We start from the raw sequence: 22,707 nt of genomic DNA, 5'->3' as shown, positions 1-22,707 counted from the left end.
GAGGGCTCCCCAAGTTGCCCGGGCTGGTCTGGAGTCCGTGGGCTCGGGCAATCCTCTCACCTCGCCTCCCAAAGTGCTGGGATTATAGGTGTGAGCCACCGCGCTCGGCCAAAATCAGATTTTAAAACTGAGTGTTTATTCAGGAAGGAAAGATTCCCAACTACGGCTTAATACACGCAAAGTGGAGGAGGAAGCCGGTGTTCGGGTATTTACCTCCAACGTAGGAAAATGAGACAAAAACTAATAGGCGGAAGAAGGAATTAAGGGTGAGACAAACAGTGGGCACCCCCCCCCCACGGTTTCTCTGGAAAATTCCAGAAGGGATTCAGGCGCGGCTGGTGACATCACCGCGCCCCGTGGATCCCACCCCGGAGGCCACCGACGCGCAAGCATTCCCGCCTCGCTGAGGCCCGCGCAAGGGGGCGGGGCCGCACTAGGGGCGGGGCCTCACTAGGGGCGGTGCGTGCGTCACGTCCGGTCCGGAGCGCGCCACTCCGAAAAGGAAGGCCGAGCGAGGAGGGGCGGGGCCGAGAAAGCGCGCGCTCTGGGCGGGGGAGGAGTCGGGCTGAGGAGCGTCGCGTCACGTCCGGTGGAGTTAGAGCCTGTGAGGAGGCGGTGCGGAGCGCTTCGGCTCTGGGCGGCTCAGGAACCGGTGCGTCGAGCGAGGCTGTGGCGGAGCCTCCTTAAAGAAGGCGCAAGCGGTTGGCAGCTTCGGTCGAAGCACGTCGAGCGGTGACAGCACCTGGGAGTCATGAGCGACAGCGGCGAGCAGAACTACGGCGAGCGGGTACGTGGCGGTGGTGGAGGGGGCGGCTGTGTGGTCCCAGTTTCTTGCATGTCTTTCTAGGCCCGTCGGCCTCGGGCCGGGAAGCCGGGGCGTTTTAGGCTCCGAAGCCTGAAGCCGGGAAGGAGGGGAGACCGGGTCCAGGAGCGCCCTTGCGGACAGTGTCTTTAGTCGTGAAGGAGGCCACCGGCGAGTCCCTGTGGCTTTGTGCCCGAGACGGCGGTTTTTTTCCGTTATGAGGGGGTAAAGATTAAAAATGGCCGCTGCGTCCCCTCGGTGTTGGGGGAGGGGAGCCGTATCTTATTTCGCCGTTGCTCTCCTGCGAAGGTCCGCCGCAGCCATCTTGGGCTGGCGGTCTGGGCGCGCTGCCAGAGGCACAAAATGGCGGAAGAGCCGCGCGTCTACGCGGGCCCGACCCGCCGCGGGCCGCGCCTCGCCGGGCCGCGTGGTGGGGTGGAAGGCGAAAGGCGTTTTCTGGCGTCTTTCGCCCGGTCTTGAGGTTAATGAAGGACTTTCTCGTCGGCCCCGGAAAGGACAGGACCTAGGCTGTTCTTGGGGTCTCTAAAGGTGGAACCATCCGAGGTTCACCGAGTTCTGAGCCCGTTCGTTGGAGAGGATGGCGCGAGGGCTTTGTGTGGACCTGCGTGGAGTGCTTTTCTCTGATGCTGGAAGCGCTTCACAACCAAAAGTCGTTATCAGCGGGTCCCATTAGAATAGACCACAAACTCGCTAAGATTCTCTTACGGAGATTTTTTTTCCCCCCCACGGGACCGTGAAGGCGAAATTGGCGGGCAGCAATTTATGGCGCCGTTATTTCCTTTGTTTTGAGGCGTTCTAATACTGAGAACCACAACGCGTGTTGATACGTTTTTTTAAGTTTGAACCTCTTATTGGTGGAGTTTGGTGAGTGTTGATTAAATTGCGGGAATAAGACGGTTCCTGGACTTGAAAAGCAACATAGCTTTGGCTGTGGAAGATGCAAAAATAAAAGGCTTGCTAGACTCTTATTTGGAAGTTAAGGGGAATTTGTTAGAAGAAGGGTCATAAAACAATATAGGAATAGATTTTGGAGGCTGTTTATAGGCGTGATTTGTTTTTATTTTTAAACAATGTTAAGTTTTCCTTGTGCTCGTAGAGACGCCTTCAGAGCAGAATACCATTTATCGGGTAATCAGGCTCTCATGCCTTTGCGAGGTTTTGTATTGAAAGGATTTTATTTAGATGGCTCATTAGAAAGGGGATTTTTAGCAAAAACGCTCTCGACTCCTGGCACATTAGTGAGTTTACTGTGTAATTTTGGAGCCAAAACTGATTTGAACTAATCAGACCTTGCCTTCACATTTTCAAATAAATACAGGACTTTTAGATTTTGGTGGTTTTCCCTAGAGTGATTGACTTCTGTCAGCGTTTGGTTATTTTTAAACTTTTGATTTCTTAAGAAATTCAGAATCGAGCTCACAAGTTTAGAGTGACGTCTAGTTGAGTCGTCTTCGGTGTTGAGACTAGAAGGCAAGCGATTTTTAACGTTTTCAGTTATTAAACAGAACAGTTATTGGGCACCTTTGCACTCTAGGGAATACAAAATGGTTTCTGACCAGAGGATCTCAGTTGAATGCCCGTGAATAAGTTACATATGATGTACTCAGGAAGATGGAAAAATGCCCAAATAATTATATTTTACATGTGGAAGGAAGCAGGCCCCAGTTTGAGACTCGGTAAGAGAAATTTGAAATTTTGAATTGGTTTTCTACTAGCAAAAGAGAGTAATTTTTACAATCTTTGATAGGTATTTGGTCAATTGTGAGAAAATAGTTAAAATTACGTGCTAAAAATGGTTAATTTTCTTGCATAAGTCTTGGCTTTCTGGAAGAGACTTCTGAAAGTTGAAGTTGAGAAATACTTTTACATTATTTTGTTAGGTGTCTGTGTGTTTGATTTCCAATAGGAACCTTTGACTGGTTGGAATATACTTAAAACAAACACGTCTAGACTCCCAAACATGGTTGGCAAAACGATAAAGCTCAAAAATATTTCAAAGTATAACAGAAAGGTCTGAATGGCTAAGCTACACTTGAAAGTGTGTGAAGAAGTGAAAATCGTGTTCAGGATGTAATCATCTTGGACATGCCTGGTATAAATAGCTTCTCTTGAGCCTGAAAAATGGGTTTCCTTCAACTCTAGGCTTCTGGACTAGGCTTCAGAACCTGTGGTAGATAATGTAAATCACTAATACTAATCTCTTCGAATCAGCTGGAATCTCTCTCGCCAACCCCTCTTATTTGTTATCTGTCCTTAATCCAGACACCTTGCCCCACCTTCCCAGTAACTAAGAGACTTTGGAGGGGTCCTCCCCCAACTTTAGGTTTCAGAAGTTGGTCGTTTCCTAAACAGACTAAGGTTAGGTGTGTGGAATAAATCATCCTCGATTTGTTCACTAAGAGTAAACAGTAATAGCTGAATATTTGTCAGAACTGTGGTTCGTGTCCCTCATCCCTTGTTAATTTATGGGATTTAATTTTTTTTAATCTCAAAGTTAGTAGATTTACATTGAAGTCTGACCAAACCACTTGCAAAAGTAAAATCATTCTAGTCTCTTTCTCCGTGATTTTCCAGACATTGCTCACATTTTGCAAAGGGGTTGCCAAGTGCTGTTTGGTTAAAAAGAGGCACTCCTGACAGGTCACAATAGTAAGAACTTGAATAAATTATTGGTAGCAAGTTTAGAGGCACAGGGTACTAAATCTGTAAAAAGCCCTGTAATGGTCACAGTGTATAGGGTGTGTGAAATTTGTATGTTTGGTCTTGCACTGGAATTTAATGTTCTACCTTCCTCACATTGTAATTAGTTTCTACCAATAAGTCTTTACCTGAAGAATCCAGAAACTAAGGAAACACTTGTGTATGGACCAGATGTTTTAAATTTTTGTCAAACTATCAACATTGCAGTAGCAAGCAGTTTTTAAAAATTTGTTTTTGACCCAGCAAATACTGATAGAATATATGGTGTTATTTTATAGAACATAGAGGCACGTTGTCTTTAGTCTTTATTCTTTATAGAGATGAATAGCATCTGGACACCATCCCATCGAACTGCCTTTTAGATTCTACAGTTTTTCTCTTCTTCTGCTTAATCTTGGGATGTCTTTTTGTATTCCTTGTTTTTAGCCTCTAATTCTAAATTCTAATTTTCAAAGCTGAAACATCTCTGAATCTATTTCTTTCTAAAGAATTGTAGCCATCTCAACAAATGCCTTTAACAAAGGTTTGAATTGTCAAGTGGGAGGAAATTGTATCATTTTGAGTCTGGTTAGGTATTAGTCTCTTGAAACCAGGTTGAATTTTTCTTCTTGGCTTTAAACAAGAATGCTTTAATATTATGGATATTGTCTGGAACTGGAAGGTGGCATTTTCAAACTGAAAATACAAGTGATTTTACAAGGTAAGTACTACTGGTTTTGCCAAAATGTTAAAGAGGAGTTCAGTGATGAGAAATAATAATGTTAAATTTGCCTTTTATGGCCTTTCCCCCTTATTCCCCGCCAATAAAATCCCAAAGTTGAGTGATAAACATTAATGCTTTCATAGTGACTTTGCTCAAGACAAGGGCGGAGGTAGTCATATATCTCCCTATCCCTTGAGCCTTAACACTCTGTTATTTGGTCAGTGTTTATTCATGTAATTGTGTTTTCTTAAGGGTAGGGTGGGTGATGTTTAGGAATTGTGTTTTTACCCAGGTTAGTATTTGGGGAATGTGGTTCACATAGAATTAGGTATTTGTCATTACTTCATATTGTTTTTAAGCTGCAAAAAAAAGTTTTCACTGTAGCAAATTACAGTCCTCAAATTTTCCAAAATCTTTGCTTTGGATTGGGTTTTGGAGCTTATTTTCAGGTGGTTTTTATCAATATTTCATCACATAACAGTTTGGATGAGAATTTTTTTCCCATTAATTTTGTGCTTAGATTTTAGATTAAAGGGTAGTCCTAAGTCAAAAAGCATGCTTATTTATTCTTGCTGGGAAGTAATGTTTTATGAGTGTAAATTTAAGGGTCTGTGCTGTGTTTGTAAGAGATTTCTCAAAAGCATGGACTTATAACTGAATTAGGTATGTCAGATGACTTTTTTTCGCCTTTCTAGTAGACAGCTTGCCTGCAGGGAAAAAATAACAATAGTTTTAATATTGATATGATCACTGACTTTTATAACAGGACCAATGAGTTTCTTCATTTTTCCCCTTCCCAGATTTTAAAATATTGTCTTGTCAATCAACTTAATGAGTTTGTCATTTTTAATGTTAAATGGTTTCCAGTTGTATCCCCTAGAAACATTTTTTTAAAAAATTGTGTTGATGATGGGACAAGTTTCTATTTAAGTAGGATCTCTTAACCAAGTATACATAACATTGGCCCAATAGTTGTCTTCTGGTTTTACAAAGTGACCACTTGAACTTAGCAGCTGAGTTGGAGTAAACATATTTATATTATCTAGTAGTGGTTTTGTTCTTAGAATATAGGAGAAGGAAAAAGGTTGGGATGGGTAGTGAAATAACAGCAGGAAGGCATCCATATTGGAAATAGCTCAGACATCTAGAGCTATCTATGACCTCTATTTCAGTATCTTCATCTAAACTCTTACCTGTACATAACCTTAGGAGGCCCTAAGAAAACTGCTTGGGCATTCTGATTCCACGATTACATTTGTGCTGCCAACAAACATTTCCCATTGCATTTTAGTGATGGATATTTAAAAGAAAACCAATTAATGTGTCTCCCTTAAATAAAAGCCTATTTAAAATTTTTTTGGATTAAATAAACAGTAATTGACTTTAATACTGGGAATTATGCTTTTACTTTGTTAGAAAAGACATCACAACACTTGTCATGGTTGTCTTTATGCCCAGATAGGTATAAGGACTTCTCAATTTTTTTAAAGAAAGAAAGCATTAAATTTTTTCAGAAGGAAAAATCTAGGTGGAAATGATTGACAGTAAACTGAAAGATTTGCAAAGTGGCATGTAGGATAATAGGGAAAACTAGAATTTATTTTGTTTAGCATGTTCAACAGACACTGATCTGCTAACTTGAGTCTTTTTAGTAGTTGAGGTGAACTATAATTTTCTCCTAATATTGCAATCTTAAGGTAGTGTATTTCTCCTTTGGTCATCCGGAAGACTTTAATATTTTGTTCATTACAGGGAAACTACAACAAAATTCTTTGAAATTACCACTGTTAGATTCAAGTTTGTTCTGCTTTCCTTCGTAGTTACTGGCATATTGTAGGTGGTTGACTTGATTTTTTTTGTCTTTTTGTGATTTTAACTCTAAATTTAGTGATTGAACCATTCATACTATAAAATCTCGCTAGAGCTGCATTTCCGGGGGTGGGTTGAACACTACAATTCCAAATTGTCAGGTTCTCTGACATTATCTTTCTTACAGAGCTCATAGTACAAAAATGTGTGACATTAAATGTTTCTTTATGCTATCTAGACAAGTCACAGTATTGTAAACCTCTTCAACCCTGAGCCTTTGTCATCATTGTACAAATGAATTGTCCGTGCTTTCCTTTCTTGCACGTAGGTATTAATGTGTCAGTTTTTTGTTTTTTTTTTACTAGAGATGTACTTTTGACACTTAATCTATTTTCTATTGATGAATACGATAAGTAAGAAGTGTGAAATGTAATTACAGTTCTTAAAATGTTATATGAACAGTAAATGTTCAGTGGCGCACTTCACATTCAACTTGAGCATGATAAATCTATTTGGAGTAGACAAATGAGATTGATTACCATACATTTTAGAACCAACAAAACTATGTAGTTTCAGTTTTTTGAGCTGCATATTCTAGTTTCTTTTTTTAAAAATCCAAATCAAAAAAGGGATTTTTTTTTCTCTAGTTTCAGTTTTGGCACTGGATTTTATCCTGGAGTTTTAAAATATTCTTCATCCTGTTCTTTTTCTATTAAGGTTAATGTTGAAGAAGGAAAATGCGGAAGTCGTCATTTGACAAGTTTTATAAATGAGTATTTGAAGCTCAGGAATAAGTGAAGCTGAAATTTGAAAAAATAAAAGAAAGAATGCATGCTAATTATCAGACCAGAAGTCCCACTTGTAGAATATTGAGCAATTTGTGTGAAGTGGGGAAGATGAAAGAAGTCAGAATTTGAAACGGAAGAATGAAGAAAAGAAATAAAAATGAAGTTAAGATAAGAAGTAATCTGGAATCAGAAAGCACTACGCTAAGTAATTACTAGTCTGTTTATGTGTCCCTGTATATTTTGCTAAACATGCATGCATTATTTGTTTAATAGAAGAAAATATATACAGGGTAAAGAAGTGCCTTCCAGGGGAAACGTTTAAATTAGGTAATTCTAATTTTAATTGCTTAGTCAAATGATTGAAATGCAATTTAAAAAAAAAAAAAAAGCCCTTTGTAGTCAAATACCAGGCAGCATGAGCTCTTCAGCTTGGGTAACAGTTGGCTTTATGTTGTCCCCTCTAGATTTTTTTGTCTAATTCTGCTGGTCCTGGAGCATGAATAAATACCTCCAGAGTTGGGACTGGTGATCTGTGCCACATTCCTGGACTCACAAGTGCACTGACTCCTCTTCTTCAGTACTGTATAATAGAGTGTTTTCTGTTTGTTGAAGATCTTTAAAAGAGTGTATTCAGGGTGGTTATAGAACCAAGCCCCCAAAATCCAAACAAAAAATTGAACAAGGTAGTTGCTTTTGGTATTAGCGTATTAGGGTTTTTTTTCCAAATGGCAGTAGTCAAAAGTGACTAATTGGGCCCTAACTTTAAGATGTATATTTGCTAAATACACAGGTATAATTTTTTGAATTCTGTTTCTGTTTAATGCCTATTATAGTTAATTGACTGGAGTTACTAGTAAAATGGCATTAACTTCCCAGACTGGACACCGTGGCTTATGCCTGTAATTCTAGTGCTTTGAGAGGACATCTTGAACCCAGGAGTTCAAGACCAGCTCTCCCCCACCCCCCCCCCCAGAAAAATTAACCAGGCATGGTGGCACATGCCTGTAGTCCCAGCAACTCCAGAGGCTGAGATGGGAGGATCACTTGAGCCCAGGAGTGCTAAGGCTGCAGTGAGCCATGATTGTGCCACTGCAGCCCAGCCTGGGCAATGGAGTTGAGTCCCTGACTCAAAAAAAAAAGTAGCTTCCCTTAGAAGTGGTGATTCACACAAGTGAACAGGATAGCTAAATGCAATAATGGCAGGGGCTTTCAATTCCCTATTTTCCTATCAACATTTAGCTATTATAATGTTAGAGGTACAGATTATAAAGTAGCTTTATTATAGTAGCCTACTCCTACCACTTAAGAGAAATCCAACCCAAAGTTTCTCTTTTCCCTTTCTGTGTGTTGTGTTATAGCTGAAGAGAAAAGTCAGATGATTGCTGTAATGTTACTCAGTTGAATGGGACACGTACACATACTGATATCCAGTAGTAGCCAACTAACCGTTGTTTTCTACCCAGTTGAGAATGCTAAGAATATCACCTCACACGCTTATTCCTGAAATGAAGATAAGACTGTCTGAGGGTTGCCTCTTGGAGAAAGTAACTTACATGGCATTTCTTGAAGGATCCATTTTCTGATGTTTTGTGGCCTGTTGTCACAGTGTGAAACTTGTGTTTTTTATATTTAATTATTTCTGTATTTTGCAAGCAGAAGAAAATTATTCTCGTTTATAAGAGGCAGTTATTGCATTTGCTTTGTCTCAATTCTTACCACAAACTTATGATAACAAATGGTAATTTTACATTCTGAATTACTTAAAAGAGCAGGCGGGTAGCTGAGGTAAGAATGTTGTGAATGGATATTCCTATTCCCAAGTCCATGAATTAAGAAAACTGAAAGGTCCTTGGGGTCCAAAAGAGAAAAAGACCTGTTAGCCCTCGGGGGAAAGAAGAAAGTTTGGAATCTAATTATATGGCCCAAGCTGGATAGACTTAAGGTGAAAATGTTGATGCTACTAGACCATCTCATCCATTCATTTTTTGTTTTCCCTCTTTGCAAAAGCATGTTTGAGTTTAAGGGTGTCTCCTTCCTGGGCCCTTTGGAGGATTAGGGGCAGGCAGTGTAGGGAAGACTGCATTAGTCAATGCTAGGGTCTCCCAGACCAGGGATGGACATAACAGAAACATGATTCCGGGAAAATAGATGCCTTTGCTCAGGGAAAAGGACAGGTAGGAAGCATATAACTTCTGAGGTTGGCTAAGTCAGATCAGTGAAGCTTAACTAATATCATAAACACATGATAGGGTTGGGGTTTTTTTTGTTCTTGTTTTCTAGGTTTCAAACAAAGTTTATTAGAGAAAGAAGGGAGAAAAGAAGAGACATGCCAGAGTTGGCATGGGCGAAAAAAGTCGCCATAACAATGTTTTTAAGAGCTGTAGATGCACAGTTCCAGGCGAGCAAAAGTAGACTTCAGTTTAGGGCCCTGTATTGGAGGTTTAGTGCATATCTGTGTTTATGAGTCAGTGTTTTAAATCTAATATACTGGATCTATTTTTTTAAATAATGCAGGGATTGGGTGGTTATTCCTACTTTCAAATATTTCTAAGACTATTACTATTTTCAGAATAGGGAGATATAGATTATTTTGCCGGGAGGCTCAGTTTTGTGGGGTTTTTTTTTAACCTGATGTATTCCCTGCAAGTTGTGTATTACTGTATGACTGAGATTTATCTATGAGAATTTGATTGATTTTTCTGAGCATTTTTTTATTTAGGGAAATTTTTTGCTTTATTCATGCTAATTTTATGTTCATTGTCTTTTTATTTTTGAGGTATTGGTGTCGAGAGTTAGTTCTGTTGGTAAGGTTTTAATCTCTTTATCAGGCCCAAGAGTGAATTTGAAGTATCCTCAGGTGTAGGAGCTTTCCCAGCTGGTCTCACAGATTTGCCTGTTTATTAAAGTTTAAAGTTAATGTTATACTTTAGATTTGGCAGTTAATTTTAGACGTTGTTTCTTCTAGACAGGCTAAATTACTTTTCATACCTCCCAACCAGCTAGATGGTCAGCATAGCTGCCAAAGAGTTTATTTTCTTAAATATTCCTGACAAGAAATATTTAAGCAGAGGTGTTGTTTAGGAGTTAGCCCAACCAAGTATCAGTGTAGAATTGAATGTCTTGGCATTCTAGTGTTTCCCTTTCTAGTGGTCTAGGTAATAGTTACTAACAAGATAAATCTGCATAGCCTGTTAGTTTTGGAGACAGAATGAAAGCTCTTATGATTTCACACATGTTGTCTTTGACCCTTGGTCTGCTAGAATTTCATGAGGAACCCTCATTAAATCTTAATTCTTAGGCTAGGAGTATTCTTCCCCCCTGGAAAAGCTGGTGAAGCATCTCAACTTGAAATAAGGTTTTTCTGTTAAGTCAAGAGGCTTAAAGAGGATCTTGACTTCCTAATCTTTCTTTATACTGATTTTCCTAGGCTAACTTGTTTTGTTAACTATAGTTAACATTTTATTGGTGATCTTAATTATTGCTGTGAGGCACCCATATTTTGCTTTCACGTCCTGAAAAAATACTTGGTTTCCATTAAAGGTTATAATTTCATGAAGTAATCTTCCTAGCGTTGGAATAAGGGCATTTAATAACTTGGGTTCCTTGTTTCTGTCTTCTCTTCTGGGTTAGTTTTAGCCTGTGGTAAAAGTGGTTGAAACAACACCCTTATTTTTGAGACCCTCTTCGTATAAGAAGATAAGGGAGATGAATTGTACTTCTAATTGTCAGTTTTCAGAACATTTGGTAGGGAAGTACAAGGACTTGTTAATTGGGATCCCCAGAGCATCAGTACATCTTTAAATCGCTTCTTGGTGTTAAGGCAAATGTTCACTAATAAAGAAGAGTACCATCATTTTATAAATCTCTTTACAGTCACTCATTGGGGGATTGAGTAGAGGAGGGGGAAAGGCCATCAAGTTTCATGTCACCTCAGCAGGTCTTATTTTGCTTTGGTGTCAGTTGAAAGTTTCTGGAGCTGTTTGGAGTCTAGACACCTGAACTGTTTATGCTGGGTGAGTTAGTCTTCACTGTTTTAAACTGTAAACTTCAATTTTTCTCTCTGTGTTAAAGATTTTTCCCTTTGAGTGTCACTGGATCTTCCACATTTTCTTCATTCTCTAAACCTTGGAACTATATTCTAAAATGTTTTGGCTGTAATTTAACATAATTCTCTATCTTCTTACTTTTCAGAATGGCCAGAATACTATGCCACACAGAGCTTTCTTGGGATAACTTTTCTGGAAGCTTTAACTTTGATTTGTGTCCTACACTAACTTATAATATTACTTCCTTTTTCTCTTTTGAGTCTTAATCATTTCTGTTCTCTTTTGACTACACTTACTAAACTTCATGCCTTTTGTTCTGCCTAAGATGAATATCCTAGCTCAGCTAGGTATCAGACTGATTGGATTCTGTCCCTCCTTCATCTACTATTTTGGTGCTTGACAGAACTTTTTCTTGTTTTCATTACTTATGTATACCCTTTTTGTTGATTTAATTGATCACACGTCATTGTTTAGCCATACCTTTGCAGTTGTCATTAGAGATCTTTTTTTGTTTTTGTCACTTACCTGACAGACAGGCCCAGGTTTGATTAAAACTCTGGATGTACACCTAAGGTTTGGTTTTTTTTATAATTTCTGAACTCCTTCCTTTCCTGGGCCTTAGGAGATAAAGGAGCTCCTGCTTTAATCTGTCCTGGTTTTAATAATACTTAACTTTTCTAGTTACTTATTCCTAGTTTGTCTTGGTTCATCTCCATTTAGCTGAGGAAGCCTTGAATCTCTTGATCCTCCTATTCCTACTGCTGTACAGTTAATTGTCATTCTGTTCTAGCTTCATCAGGTTGTTTTGAGTTTCTTTGGGGCCTCCAACATGTTTAGATGGAATAGAATTTTACAGGGGTTTAGTTGGTGTCCTTCAAGCTAGCTCTTGCTTTCTTCTAGATTTCTGCTTTTCTTTGGGACTTGAAACTGAGATCATTCATCATTCTTATCGTTTCTCCCACATAATAAATATAACTTGAAAGATTGAGATCTTACTTTAAAAATCAAACATTTAGAAAGTACGTTTTATAAATTATGTAGAGTTTTGTTTTATCGATTGCAGCTGGCTTTGAATTGAAATAGGTATAAAGTATAGGAGTCGTAGTTAATAAGGTTTCTCGCCCTAGTCTTTATGGAGTAACATTTTCAAAATACAATCCTTGGACAGTTCCCTTACTACTTGACTTTGGCACCCTTTTCTGAAAGGGATGGGATCAGATAACTCTTACCCTTGCTCCAAAAAGGTGGAAGAAAGGAGAGTTAATTGACTTATGTCAATTGGAGCAATGAAACTATTATACCAGGTATACACAGTTCCTGCCCTTACCTACATTTTCTTATCTTGGAAGGGGATTGTTCTCCCTCACCATTTATCTCACAGCAGCTTATTTGTTTTTAAAGTTGCCCAGAAAGTATACAAATTAAACTTTTGACATCTACGTGTAGGAATCCCGTTCTGCTTCCAGAAGTGGAAGTGCTCACGGATCGGGGAAATCTGCAAGGCATACCCCTGCAAGGTCTCGCTCCAAGGAAGATTCCAGGCGTTCCAGATCAAAGTCCAGGTCCAGATCTGAATCTAGGTAAGAAAGACTGTCTTGAGATTTTCTTCTGTTACTCTTAGCTCTGAAATTGGTGTGTGCTTTGTAAACCAGGAAGGTAGAGAGGATTAGATTATTTGTCGGCCTACTAAATATTGGTACTAGAAATGAACTTAAATTCTGGGAGACAGAAAACTAAAAGTGGTTAAGAGCCTGGGCTTTTGGAGTCAGGGTTCAGATCTTAACTCTATTTTTGCTGGTTTGGGCAGAGTACAGACATAACCTTTCAACTTCAGCTTCTTTGCCTATAAAAGGCAAGTTAGTATCAGTTCTTTAGAGTGTTGAGGGTTCACTGAGTATAAGTAAACAGCTTATAAGTGTGGAAAATATACTGCAGAACATTGGCTTTCAGGCATTGCAATTCTTGATAAATTAGGGATTTTTATACATGGTGCACTTTTTTAAAAAAATGTTGGTCAGGAATAGGCTATATATCCTGATTGGCCTAGGGCAATCCCAGTTTATGCCTGTTGTCAGGCATAATTTATAGCACCTCTTCTCAGACGGGTCCTGGTTAAAATGACAAACTTTACATGGTCACTCTAGTCAAGAGCCGCTCACCAATGTTTAAAAAAAAAAAAAAGCCTGAGGAAACTACCTGTAATAGTGATTTTGTTATCCGTGTTATATGGTGAACAGTGGGCATAATGGGGGAGACAAAAATAGAGGATGATCTTTTCAGGAGGAAAGTTGGGCACAAACCAAACTAGTAAAATACTGCATGCTTTGATTTTCAAAAGATAAGTATGTTAGTTTTAATCTCCCTTTATATTAATTTGAAGGCGAGCTTGTGGTTTTTAGAACGCTTCCTAGCAAAGTTGAAATGACTATAGATAGAGAAGACATATGGTTTCCACTTAATTGGTAACCATGTTCCCATATGCCTGGATTTGTGTTCTCTTGGAATTTAACTCTAGAACAGAGTAATAAGCTTAAAAAACCAAAGATTGTATCTGTTGTTGGTTACTTAGTCATAACCTTGAAACCTTTGTCTTGCAGATCTAGATCCAGAAGAAGCTCCCGAAGGCATTATACAAGGTCACGGTCTCGGTCCCGCTCCCATAGACGATCACGTAGCAGATCTTACAGTCGAGATTATCGTAGACGGCACAGCCACAGCCATTCTCCCATGTCTACTCGCAGGCGCCATGTTGGGAATCGGGTAAGATGAAAAACTGTTCTTGAAGCAATGGACTGCCTAAGTTTGCGTTTTGACGGTGGAGTTTTAGCAGTGAGAGCATGAGTGAAATCTTGAAAGAGGCTTTTAGTGTTTTAAGATTTAATTAATCTCCCATGATGGGGTCCTACATTTGGGCTTATAAGTCATTTAAGGGTAATATTGACACAGTGGTGTAACTCAGCTCATGAAATAAATTGATATTGTAGTATTGGCATATTAATGCAACATTATATATACAGTTCAACGCTTATATTACTTCGTTTTCTGGGTGTCATAAACATGCGAAATGTTTTCCCCTTTTTATTGGAGTCGGGGTCTCATTCTGTATCCCAGATTGAAGTGCAGTGGCAAGATCACAGCCTCAAGCTACCTGAGCTCAGGAGATCTTCCTGAATTGCTGGAAGTACAGATATGCACCACAACACCCATAATGAGATGAGGTGTCATTATGTTGCCTAGGCTGGTCTTGAACTCCTGGGCTCAAGCAGTCCTCCCACCTCAGCCTCCCAAAGTGTAGGGATTACATGCCTGAGTTTACGGCACCCAGCCCGTTCAATTTTAGCTGATTTCTTCGGGTGTTATTAAGGCTTCTATTTCATTAGAGTTACCAAATGAAATGGCATTTAGTGTGTTTCTATTATTATTTCATTGTATAATCCAAGTGGTTTGCATTTATGACTACTTTGTATATTATGTTGCTATGAAAAAAATCAAACTATCCATGCCCCTTTTGGCAATTCAGAGCATTTCATTGTATGGAAGGTATGTTAATTCAACATTAAAAGGTTTTTCTAACAGACAATACTGTTCTGATACATATCCTCAAGTGTGCTTGTGGGCATGTACGTTTTTATAGAATCATAGAAAAGATGCTGAGTTGCTTTATAGCAGTGTGAGTTCCTGTTTCTCCCCCACTTAATTCTAAGGTTTAAATTACCCCTTTTGCATTCTTGCCATTTCTTGAAAAGCCTTGCAGTACTTGCTGTACTGTTTTATAGTTCCCCTTTTTTAAAACTTACATGTGGCAAGTTTTCAAAGTTTAAAGTCCTTTTTTCTATTTCTAGGCAAATCCTGATCCAAATTGTTGTCTTGGAGTATTTGGTTTGAGCTTGTACACCACAGAAAGAGATCTAAGAGAAGTGTTCTCTAAATATGGTCCCATTGCTGATGTCTCTATTGTATATGACCAGCAGTCTAGACGTTCAAGAGGATTTGCCTTTGTGTATTTTGAAAATGTAGATGATGCCAAGGAAGTAAGTAAAAGCCTACTTGTGCCTTTGTAAAAATGCCAGTTCTGTTAGTTAACTTCAAGTACTAGTGGCCAATTGCTTGGATAAGGGCAGTTTTGCTTCTATGATGTAAATAGGATATACAGTTGTGGTTTGAGTTAAAGGAAATGTATTCTTCGAAAGATACTGAAGTCAGTAATCATTTGAACTTTTTCTCATGGAGCTTTTCGTATGCATACAGAATAACACAGTTATGTGACTTAGCAGCAGTTAGACTTACCCTGCTTTCATTAGTTACCAGTGAGCCAACTATACACCAGTTCAGTTCTCTCCACCACATTATATGATGTTTCAGTATATACATCTAAAACAGAATGGTCATACTTCCCTAATTAAGATGTCAATGTTTACAGTGAGCTATTCTCTAGAATAGTAGTAAATAACCAGAAGCAGTAAAGTTACAGCTCAAGAAAAAGAAACTGATTTTATATTTGGATTTTTGTTTGACTTGAGACAGAATGTAGAAAATAATTTGGTATGTGAATCTGGACCCCAGTTCAGACTAAGCACATAGGGATAGTAGTGACGTTATCTCCAAGAAAGTATAAGAAAGAAAAAAAGCTCTTAGAAACACGAAATGGAAAGCCCTTTAATGTCAATGTTGAGATTAGGGATGAACCCCCCAGGTAAAGTCATTTTAACTTGTTTGTAAAAAAAAAAATTTAAAAACCATAACCTAATTTTTAGAATAATTTGATCTACTGATGGGAGAATTAAACACTGAATGCAGCTAATTATAATAGTTTTGTAGAATTTTAAGAGATCGAAAGAAGCCTTTTGAGATGTCATTCAGCTTCGTTTTAGGAAAAACTGAGATGCCAAAGGGTATAGGTAAGATTTACCTGAGGTCACTGGCAAGATCACTGAATTCCTAATTTAGTTTTGCTACAGGATTACATAGTATTCTGATAAATAGCATACTTTGTATCTTAATCTGTGGTGTTAGAAGTAGGCTGTTGGAGGGGCATAAACACTAGCTTGAGCATGTGAGAAGATAGCATAATGTTGGAATTAGAAACTTAAATTTTATTTAGATAAAAGCATCTTTTCCTCAAATTATGAACAAACTTCAAAGTGTTTGGAATGAGATATTTTTAGGTGCATGCTGTTACAGTTAGTATATATTCTAGAAAGGGAAACTATATGTACTTAAGGCTTTGCTTCATCTTAGCATTTGGCTTCCAGAGCAGGGCTCTGCAAACTTCAAGGACTAAATAAAGAAGTATGTTAGGCTTTTTGAATCATAGGATCTCAAACCACAGCTATTATAGCCCAAAAGCAGCCGCAAGAATGAGTGGGATTATGTTCCAATTCATGAACATTGAAAAATCATGAAAAATACTGCTTTTTCTCTAGTCATGTAAATTCTTAGCTTATGGGTCATACAAAGGTCATATTTGGCCTGCGGGCTATAATTTGCCAGCTATGCCCTGCTTTAGAGCTGGAAACTGTCAAAATTGTAGGTACAATAATTGCTTCATGTTTTTATGAATAGCTTTTACAAATGAGTATTTAGTGGAGGGAGCAACACTTAATTTGTAGACTTGTACTGGCTAGCATTAAAATAATGTATATAACTGAAATGTCCTCCTGGACTTTATTCATAGCTGTGGGAAGATTAGTGACTTTGTTCAGGATAGTTGTAACAATTTACTTATCTTTTGAAGGCTAAAGAACGTGCCAATGGAATGGAACTTGATGGGCGTAGAATCAGAGTTGATTTCTCTATAACAAAAAGACCACATACCCCAACACCAGGAATTTACATGGGGCGACCTACCTAGTAAGTTTATTTTCAAGATAAAATGTGATTGGCCGTTGAGTGTGTTCACTTCTCCAAGAAACATATTCGCAGGAAATGTTCATCACTTTGACATAAATTTTGGGTTTGTTAGGTAATTGATGCTCCTAATTGGGACTTTTTTTTTATTCCATAGTAGAAACTTAACCATTATGGATAATAGCAAGTTTGTGTATAAATATTATAGTCACGTGCATTTTTTACTTTTTTGATTTTTTTTGTTTTGTTTTTAGCATAGTGAAATGATTTTATTTTCCTCTTGAAAATTGCAAATTGACTTTTAGTTGAAAGCAAGTCAGTAAGCTCTGTGTGTCCCCTTAACCAAAGATTTGTTTGATATATATCGTAACAAGGGAAAAAGCAATGTTTCTTCAGTATTGGTGAGAATTCTAACAGAAATACTTGTTTTCCAGTTCATACATTAGAAAAAGCATGCTAGTAGATAGTTTTTGTCCAGGAGGAGAGAATAAAGAAATTAACGTAGCAGTTGTCTGCTCATGTTCATACGACTTGGCTATGGATCATAAGCTATCCCCAAGACCTAAGTGAGCCATACTGCTGCTGCTACATGTCTGAACCCGTGTGTTTTGTTTTGTTTTTTGAGTCAGAGTCTCACTTTGCTGCCCAGGCTGGAGTGCATGCAGTGCACACTCATGGCCACTGCAGTCTCGGCCTGCTGGGCTCAGGCGATCTGCCTCAGCTTTCCATATAGCTGGAACTACAGGTACGCACTAGCACACCACCCAGCTTACATATTTTTGATTTATTGTAGAGACAAGGTCTCACCCAAGTTGTCCAGGCTGGTCTACAACCCCTGAGCTCAATCAATTTTTTCGTCTCAGCCTCCCAAAGTGTGGGGTTTACAGGCTTGAGCCACCAAGCCTGGCCCTGACCCTGGTTTTAATAGCAAAAGTCATGTCCAGGAAGATAGGAAGATCATTTGATATTTCAAATAAGATTTATTATTCACAGTGGCAGCTCTCGACGTCGGGATTACTACGACAGAGGATATGATCGAGGTTATGATGATCGGGACTACTACAGCAGATCATACAGGTAAGTTATAACATAGATGCCTTTTTAGTTGAAAGGAAGTCCATAGGATTTGTGCTTATTGGGTCAGTTAATCTAAGTTGGAGTGTAATTTAAAGCAGCACCACTCTTTAAGTTTTAGCCTTTGATAAAAGCATTATGTGTCTTTTTAATTTTATATGTATTTGGATTTCTGTTCAAAAATTACTCTAAAATATAAATGATTTAAGTTGAATAACAGTAGGTATTTTTGGTTTTTCCTTGCCAAAAAATAGTATTTAGGAGTTCTAGTAAGAAAATGTTCATTTGAAAAACAAAGATAACTTTGAAAATGAAATAAAAGTTTCTATTTTAGTAGTGGGTGGGAAGTTTAGACTCTGCCTTGTTTGTCTGTCTCCCTTACGCTTTAGCTTCCTGAGTTGCTGGAACTACAGGTGTATGCCATTACCATTGACTGGTTTTTTTATTTTTATAAATGTTGCCTAGGATGGTCCAGAACTCCTGGGCTTAGGCAATCTACCCATGTGGGCCTTTCAAAGCCACTGTGCCCATCAAATTGTACATTTATGTAATTACTGCGTTGAGAGGTAGATTTCTTTTCTGCACTGTTTGGTAGTACTTAACCCTTTGCATTTGGATGCATGTCCCCTCTTGGGACAGAGATTGCTGATGATTATACAGGACAAACTTACGCCAGTGCAGCTTTTTCAGAAATTTTTGTTTACTTGAAGTTGGCCATTAAAATTGCACAAAAAAGCAAAGTTGGAATATACGTTTTTTAGAAATAATCAGCTGGCGTTAGGTGGAAAGAGAAAGCATGAAGTGTTTTGCATGAAGTGCTTTCGCGGTGGTGCACAGACTAGACAACAAATTACATAGTATTAATGTGGAAGGAAGAAAGCGAGACTTCATTTTCTCAAATAGAAAAACATCAGGTGGAAGACATAAAACAAATTACTGTTGTGTACAACTTGTATTGATGAACCTGCAGTGTGTGTTGGTGACTGTTTCACATGTTGCTACACTTAAGAAAAATATAAGATAAATTTTTTTTATAAGTTCAATGTTCAAAATTCCATTATAAGCCAAAAATCATTACAATAAACCAATTGGTTCCAACACTGTACTATATAATATGAAGTTATTTGTTTTTTCGCTGTTAAGTAAATGTGGTTGAGTTACTGCTGGTGATCCATTGATGTCTCCACAAAGGTTTAAGAAGTTAACAATTTTGTCAATATATCAATATCTGGAAGTGAGTCCTGAAATGTTCTTTACATTGTTCAGCATTTTATCATCCTCAAAAAAAAAAAAAAAAAACTTCAGAATTTTATTCAAGAGCATGTAGACTTAGAAATGTGTTGTGTTCTTATGATACTACTCATTTTGGCCACCAGAGAGAGCTCTATGCCAGTTTCCAGTAAAGGGTAGCAAGAAGATAGGTTTATCCATAAGAAAATAGGCTTTGCTCATGCTTTGGAATTTTTTTATTTTACTGAATGTATGTTAACCTTTCTGTCTTCACAGAGGAGGAGGTGGAGGAGGAGGAGGATGGAGAGCTGCGCAAGACAGGGATCAGATTTATAGGTATGTCATGAGAGGAGTTAACATCTATATAATAGTAGAAAGCCTCACAAAGATGAGTTTCCCTGCTAATATTTTGGTAAACTGTAAGTGTAATCTCTCCAAATTGGATTGTTTGAAGTTCATGAAAATATTCTTACTGAAAACTATGTAGAAGGCTGTGTTTATCAAATGTCATTGATAACACATTTTTATTCATTATTATTGATCCTATTCTCATTTGTTAGTTTGCTTTTTGTAAGCTTCTCTGAATAAGTATAAGCCAGTGTTATCCACTTGAGGCACTAGTGAATTTTGATTTGGTTGTTATTTCATGAGTGTGTGGTTAGAATTAATGGTACAAAAATTTTATTTTTTCTGTCTAATCTACTTTATAAAATGTAAAGTGTAAACATTAAAGTACAGCAAAGGAGTATTTGACCTCTGCTTACTTGGTACTTGGGCCTGATAGCATCATTCTCAAGACTCGGGCCTTTGAAATTCCATAACTAATGCAAAAGTTTTCCTCCCTCCCTTCCTTCCTGGTACAATTCAGGATTAGACATAAAAGTGGTCATTACACAGGTAAAATTTGGACCTCCCTTTGATCCCCACTGGTTTGAGATCAGGTTTCTTTATTGATGTTGTATGGCCCTCTTTCTTACCTCTCCCCTGCCCCATACCCCCAGCAGTGTCCTACTACTGCCAGTCCCTTTCTTTTAGAGTATTATGGTAAACATTCAGAGTCCGCTTATGAGTAAGAACATGTACTCAGTTCTTTGTTTCTGTGATAGATCACTGAGTATGATAGACTCTAAATCCATCAAGGTTTCTGCGAAATCTGTAATTTTTTCATGTGTCTGCTATCTTTTGCCCACTTTTCAATGGGGCTATTTGCCTTTTTTTTTCCCTCCCCTCTTTTGCCACGTTTGAGTTCCTTGTAGATCCTGGATGTTAGGCCTTTGTCAGATATACTGTTGGCAAGTATTTTTTCCCCCATTCTGTGAACTGTCTCCCTGCTCTCTTTGCAGAAACTTTTTAGTTTAATAAAGTTCCACTTGATTGTCTTATCTTCTATGGCATGGACATCTGGGGTTTTGAAAAGGATTGGTTGCCTACTACAGTTTTCATAAGGGTGTCTCCTGCATTTTATGCAAAAGTTTTCAAGGTTCTTTAAGACTTTCTAGTTTTGGAAACTGACAGTTAAAAATTTGTATGTGTTGTCTAATTGTGATCTATGGAGACTTTAGATAGTCTTGACTTTTGTTTACAGAAGGCGGTCACCTTCTCCTTACTACAGTCGTGGAGGATACAGATCACGTTCCAGATCTCGATCATACTCACCTCGTAAGTTTGTTTTTTTTTTTTAGGATGCTATGCTTTTGTCTCTGTATTGTAATAGTATAATTTGTTCTAGTGTGACAGAACACAGCCAAGTAACTTTCTTTTGCAGGTAATGGGTTGATATAATTTTATTTCTGTGTTTCCACAACCCTAAGTGTTTTTAGGGTTCAAGAAAGTGGAGGTTTTTTTGGAGTTGATGTCTCATTCTGTCGTGGAGTACAGTGGCATGCTACCATGCGCAGCTAATTTTTGATTTATTGTAGAAACAAGGTCTTGCCAGGTTGCCCAAGCGAGTCTCGAACCCGCAGGCTCAGGCAATCCACTCGTCTTGGCCTCTCAAAGTGCTGGGATTACAGGCTGAGCCACTGAGCATGGCCAAGAAAGTTTATGGAAACAACCAAAATCTTGCTATTGCTTCGAATTAAAATAATACATTTATATAATCATTTAGTGACTTTTATTTTTTGACTTTTATAAATTGTGAGCAACTTAAGAACAACTATGAGTTAATTAAAACTCTCAGATTGTGTTATACTTCCCCGTGATTTCTATTATTCTACACTGTCTATCTCAAGTGTAACACTTGTGGAAATCTTCCTCTATTTTAACAGGAGGGGATCCAGTACATAGGAATTTGTTCATGTCAGATTAGTCTAAAATTCTTATTATTAAAAGTACATGTTGTAATTGTCTTCATGTTACAGCATGTTCTTTTTCTTTCCAGGTCGCTATTGAAGCATGAAGTCGAAGACTTTCTGAAATCTGCCCTTGAGCTGGGATATTGTTTGTGGACAATATTTTTTATTGTCTCTTGTTTAAAAAGTGAACAGTGCCTAGTGAAGTTAGGTGACTTTTACACCTTTTATGATGACTACTTTTGGTGGAGTTGAAATGCTGTTTTCATTCTGCATTTGTGTAGTTCGGTGCTGTGTTCAAAGTTAAGTGTTTTCAGAAAAGTATGTTTTGCATGTATTTTTTTACAGTCTAAATTTTGACTGCTGAGAAGTTTCTATTGTACAAAACTTCATTTAAAAGGTTTTTCTACTGAATCCAGGGTATTCTGAAGATCGAAGCCTGTGTGTAAAATGCTACAAATGGCAAAAAGCAACAATAAACAGTTTGGTTTTTACTTTTCTTTCTAACATATCGATGCTTAGCAGAATTGTTCAGATTAAGTTTTTAGTAGTAAATTTAAAGACAGAGTGCCCATTTTCCTCCAGTCCATGAAACATACCATACCTATATACCTGCAACTAAGTGTTAAAAATTATGCTCTGTAACTCTGTACTGCTAGTATTAGGACTAAAAATCTTTCAATACAGCAAATGCTTAATGCTTATATAAATGTGGATTTGTCAGCTTTTATGTAATCAGTAATATATATATATAGCAGGGAATAAGAAGAGTTACACAGTGTATGCCTTAAAAGGCTATTTCGTAAAGCTGTTACAAGGGGATAATGGTATTTCAACTAGTTATCAGCAAGTGACAATACATTCCACCACAAATGTACTCTTGTTCTTCTAGCCTTTAGACTATGTGAAAAAACTGGGTGCTTCAAAGTACGGGATGAGAGAAGGGAACACTACACCTGTGTCATGGATGAACTGAAGACTTTGCCTGTTCATTTTTTAAATATTATTTTCAGGTCCTTTGCTTACCAAAGGAGGCCCAATTTCACTCAAATGTTTTGAGAACTGTGTTTAAATAAATGCAAATGAAAAAATGCTGGTGCAGCTGTTTACAAAGAAGTGTTTTTGTTCCAACTTGGTTACTTATAATTAGAGTCTATCTGTAATTTAATCACTAAGGTAGTGTGTTCCTTGGTCTGAGCTGTTATTTTTGCTGTTTTTCAAAGAAAGATAAATTTGTATTCCAGGAAAATATTTGAGAGTATTTAGCTATATCATCTCCATTTGTTCTTTCGCATTTAAGTAACTTTTATGACCAATTATAGAGGTGTTGCTATAATATGTCTCAAGTGCGGTACTTTGTGTTTTACATATAAACTTGAGCAGTCATGATAACTTA

General features: G+C 38.0%; 1 protein-coding gene across 3 annotated transcripts; it reads left to right on the top strand.

Moving 5' to 3' along the window:
- The first annotated feature begins 477 nt into the window (after nucleotides 1-477).
- TRA2B (transformer 2 beta homolog) lies at nucleotides 478-22,404 on the top strand. 3 transcript variants are annotated; one of them, XM_008058544.2, is made up of 9 exons: nucleotides 478-787; nucleotides 12,316-12,449; nucleotides 13,467-13,629; nucleotides 14,712-14,900; nucleotides 16,604-16,719; nucleotides 17,710-17,793; nucleotides 19,297-19,356; nucleotides 20,606-20,679; nucleotides 21,401-22,404. In XM_008058544.2, the coding sequence occupies exons 1-9, from the start codon at nucleotides 752-754 to the stop codon at nucleotides 21,409-21,411; spliced, it is 867 nt and encodes a 288-aa protein (XP_008056735.1). In that variant the 5' UTR covers nucleotides 478-751; the 3' UTR covers nucleotides 21,412-22,404. The 3 variants fall into 3 exon arrangements, 2 of the variants coding, with proteins under 2 accessions (XP_008056735.1, XP_021568282.1); XR_002481983.1 differs by lacking the exon at nucleotides 21,401-22,404 and having other exon boundaries at nucleotides 17,710-17,797; nucleotides 20,606-20,657; XM_021712607.1 differs by lacking the exon at nucleotides 19,297-19,356.
- Nucleotides 22,405-22,707: the final 303 nt, after the last annotated feature.

The sequence above is a fragment of the Carlito syrichta genome, unplaced genomic scaffold, assembly GCF_000164805.1.
Source record: "Carlito syrichta isolate Samal-C Ts95f unplaced genomic scaffold, Tarsius_syrichta-2.0.1 Scaffold303378, whole genome shotgun sequence".
NCBI lineage: Eukaryota > Metazoa > Chordata > Mammalia > Primates > Tarsiidae > Carlito > Carlito syrichta.
Note: the sequence above shows the minus strand (reverse complement) of the source record. Positions and strands in the feature narration are given on the sequence as shown.

Excerpts from the sequence above, each read along its gene's own strand:
- TRA2B (XM_008058544.2), top strand. The coding sequence starts at position 752 with ATGAGCGACAGCGGCGAGCAGAACTACGGCGAGCGG. Across the intron at positions 788-12,315 it reads AGCAGAACTACGGCGAGCGG|GAATCCCGTTCTGCTTCCAG; the intron begins GTACGTGGCGGT and ends ATCTACGTGTAG. Across the intron at positions 19,357-20,605 it reads GACAGGGATCAGATTTATAG|AAGGCGGTCACCTTCTCCTT; the intron begins GTATGTCATGAG and ends TTTTGTTTACAG.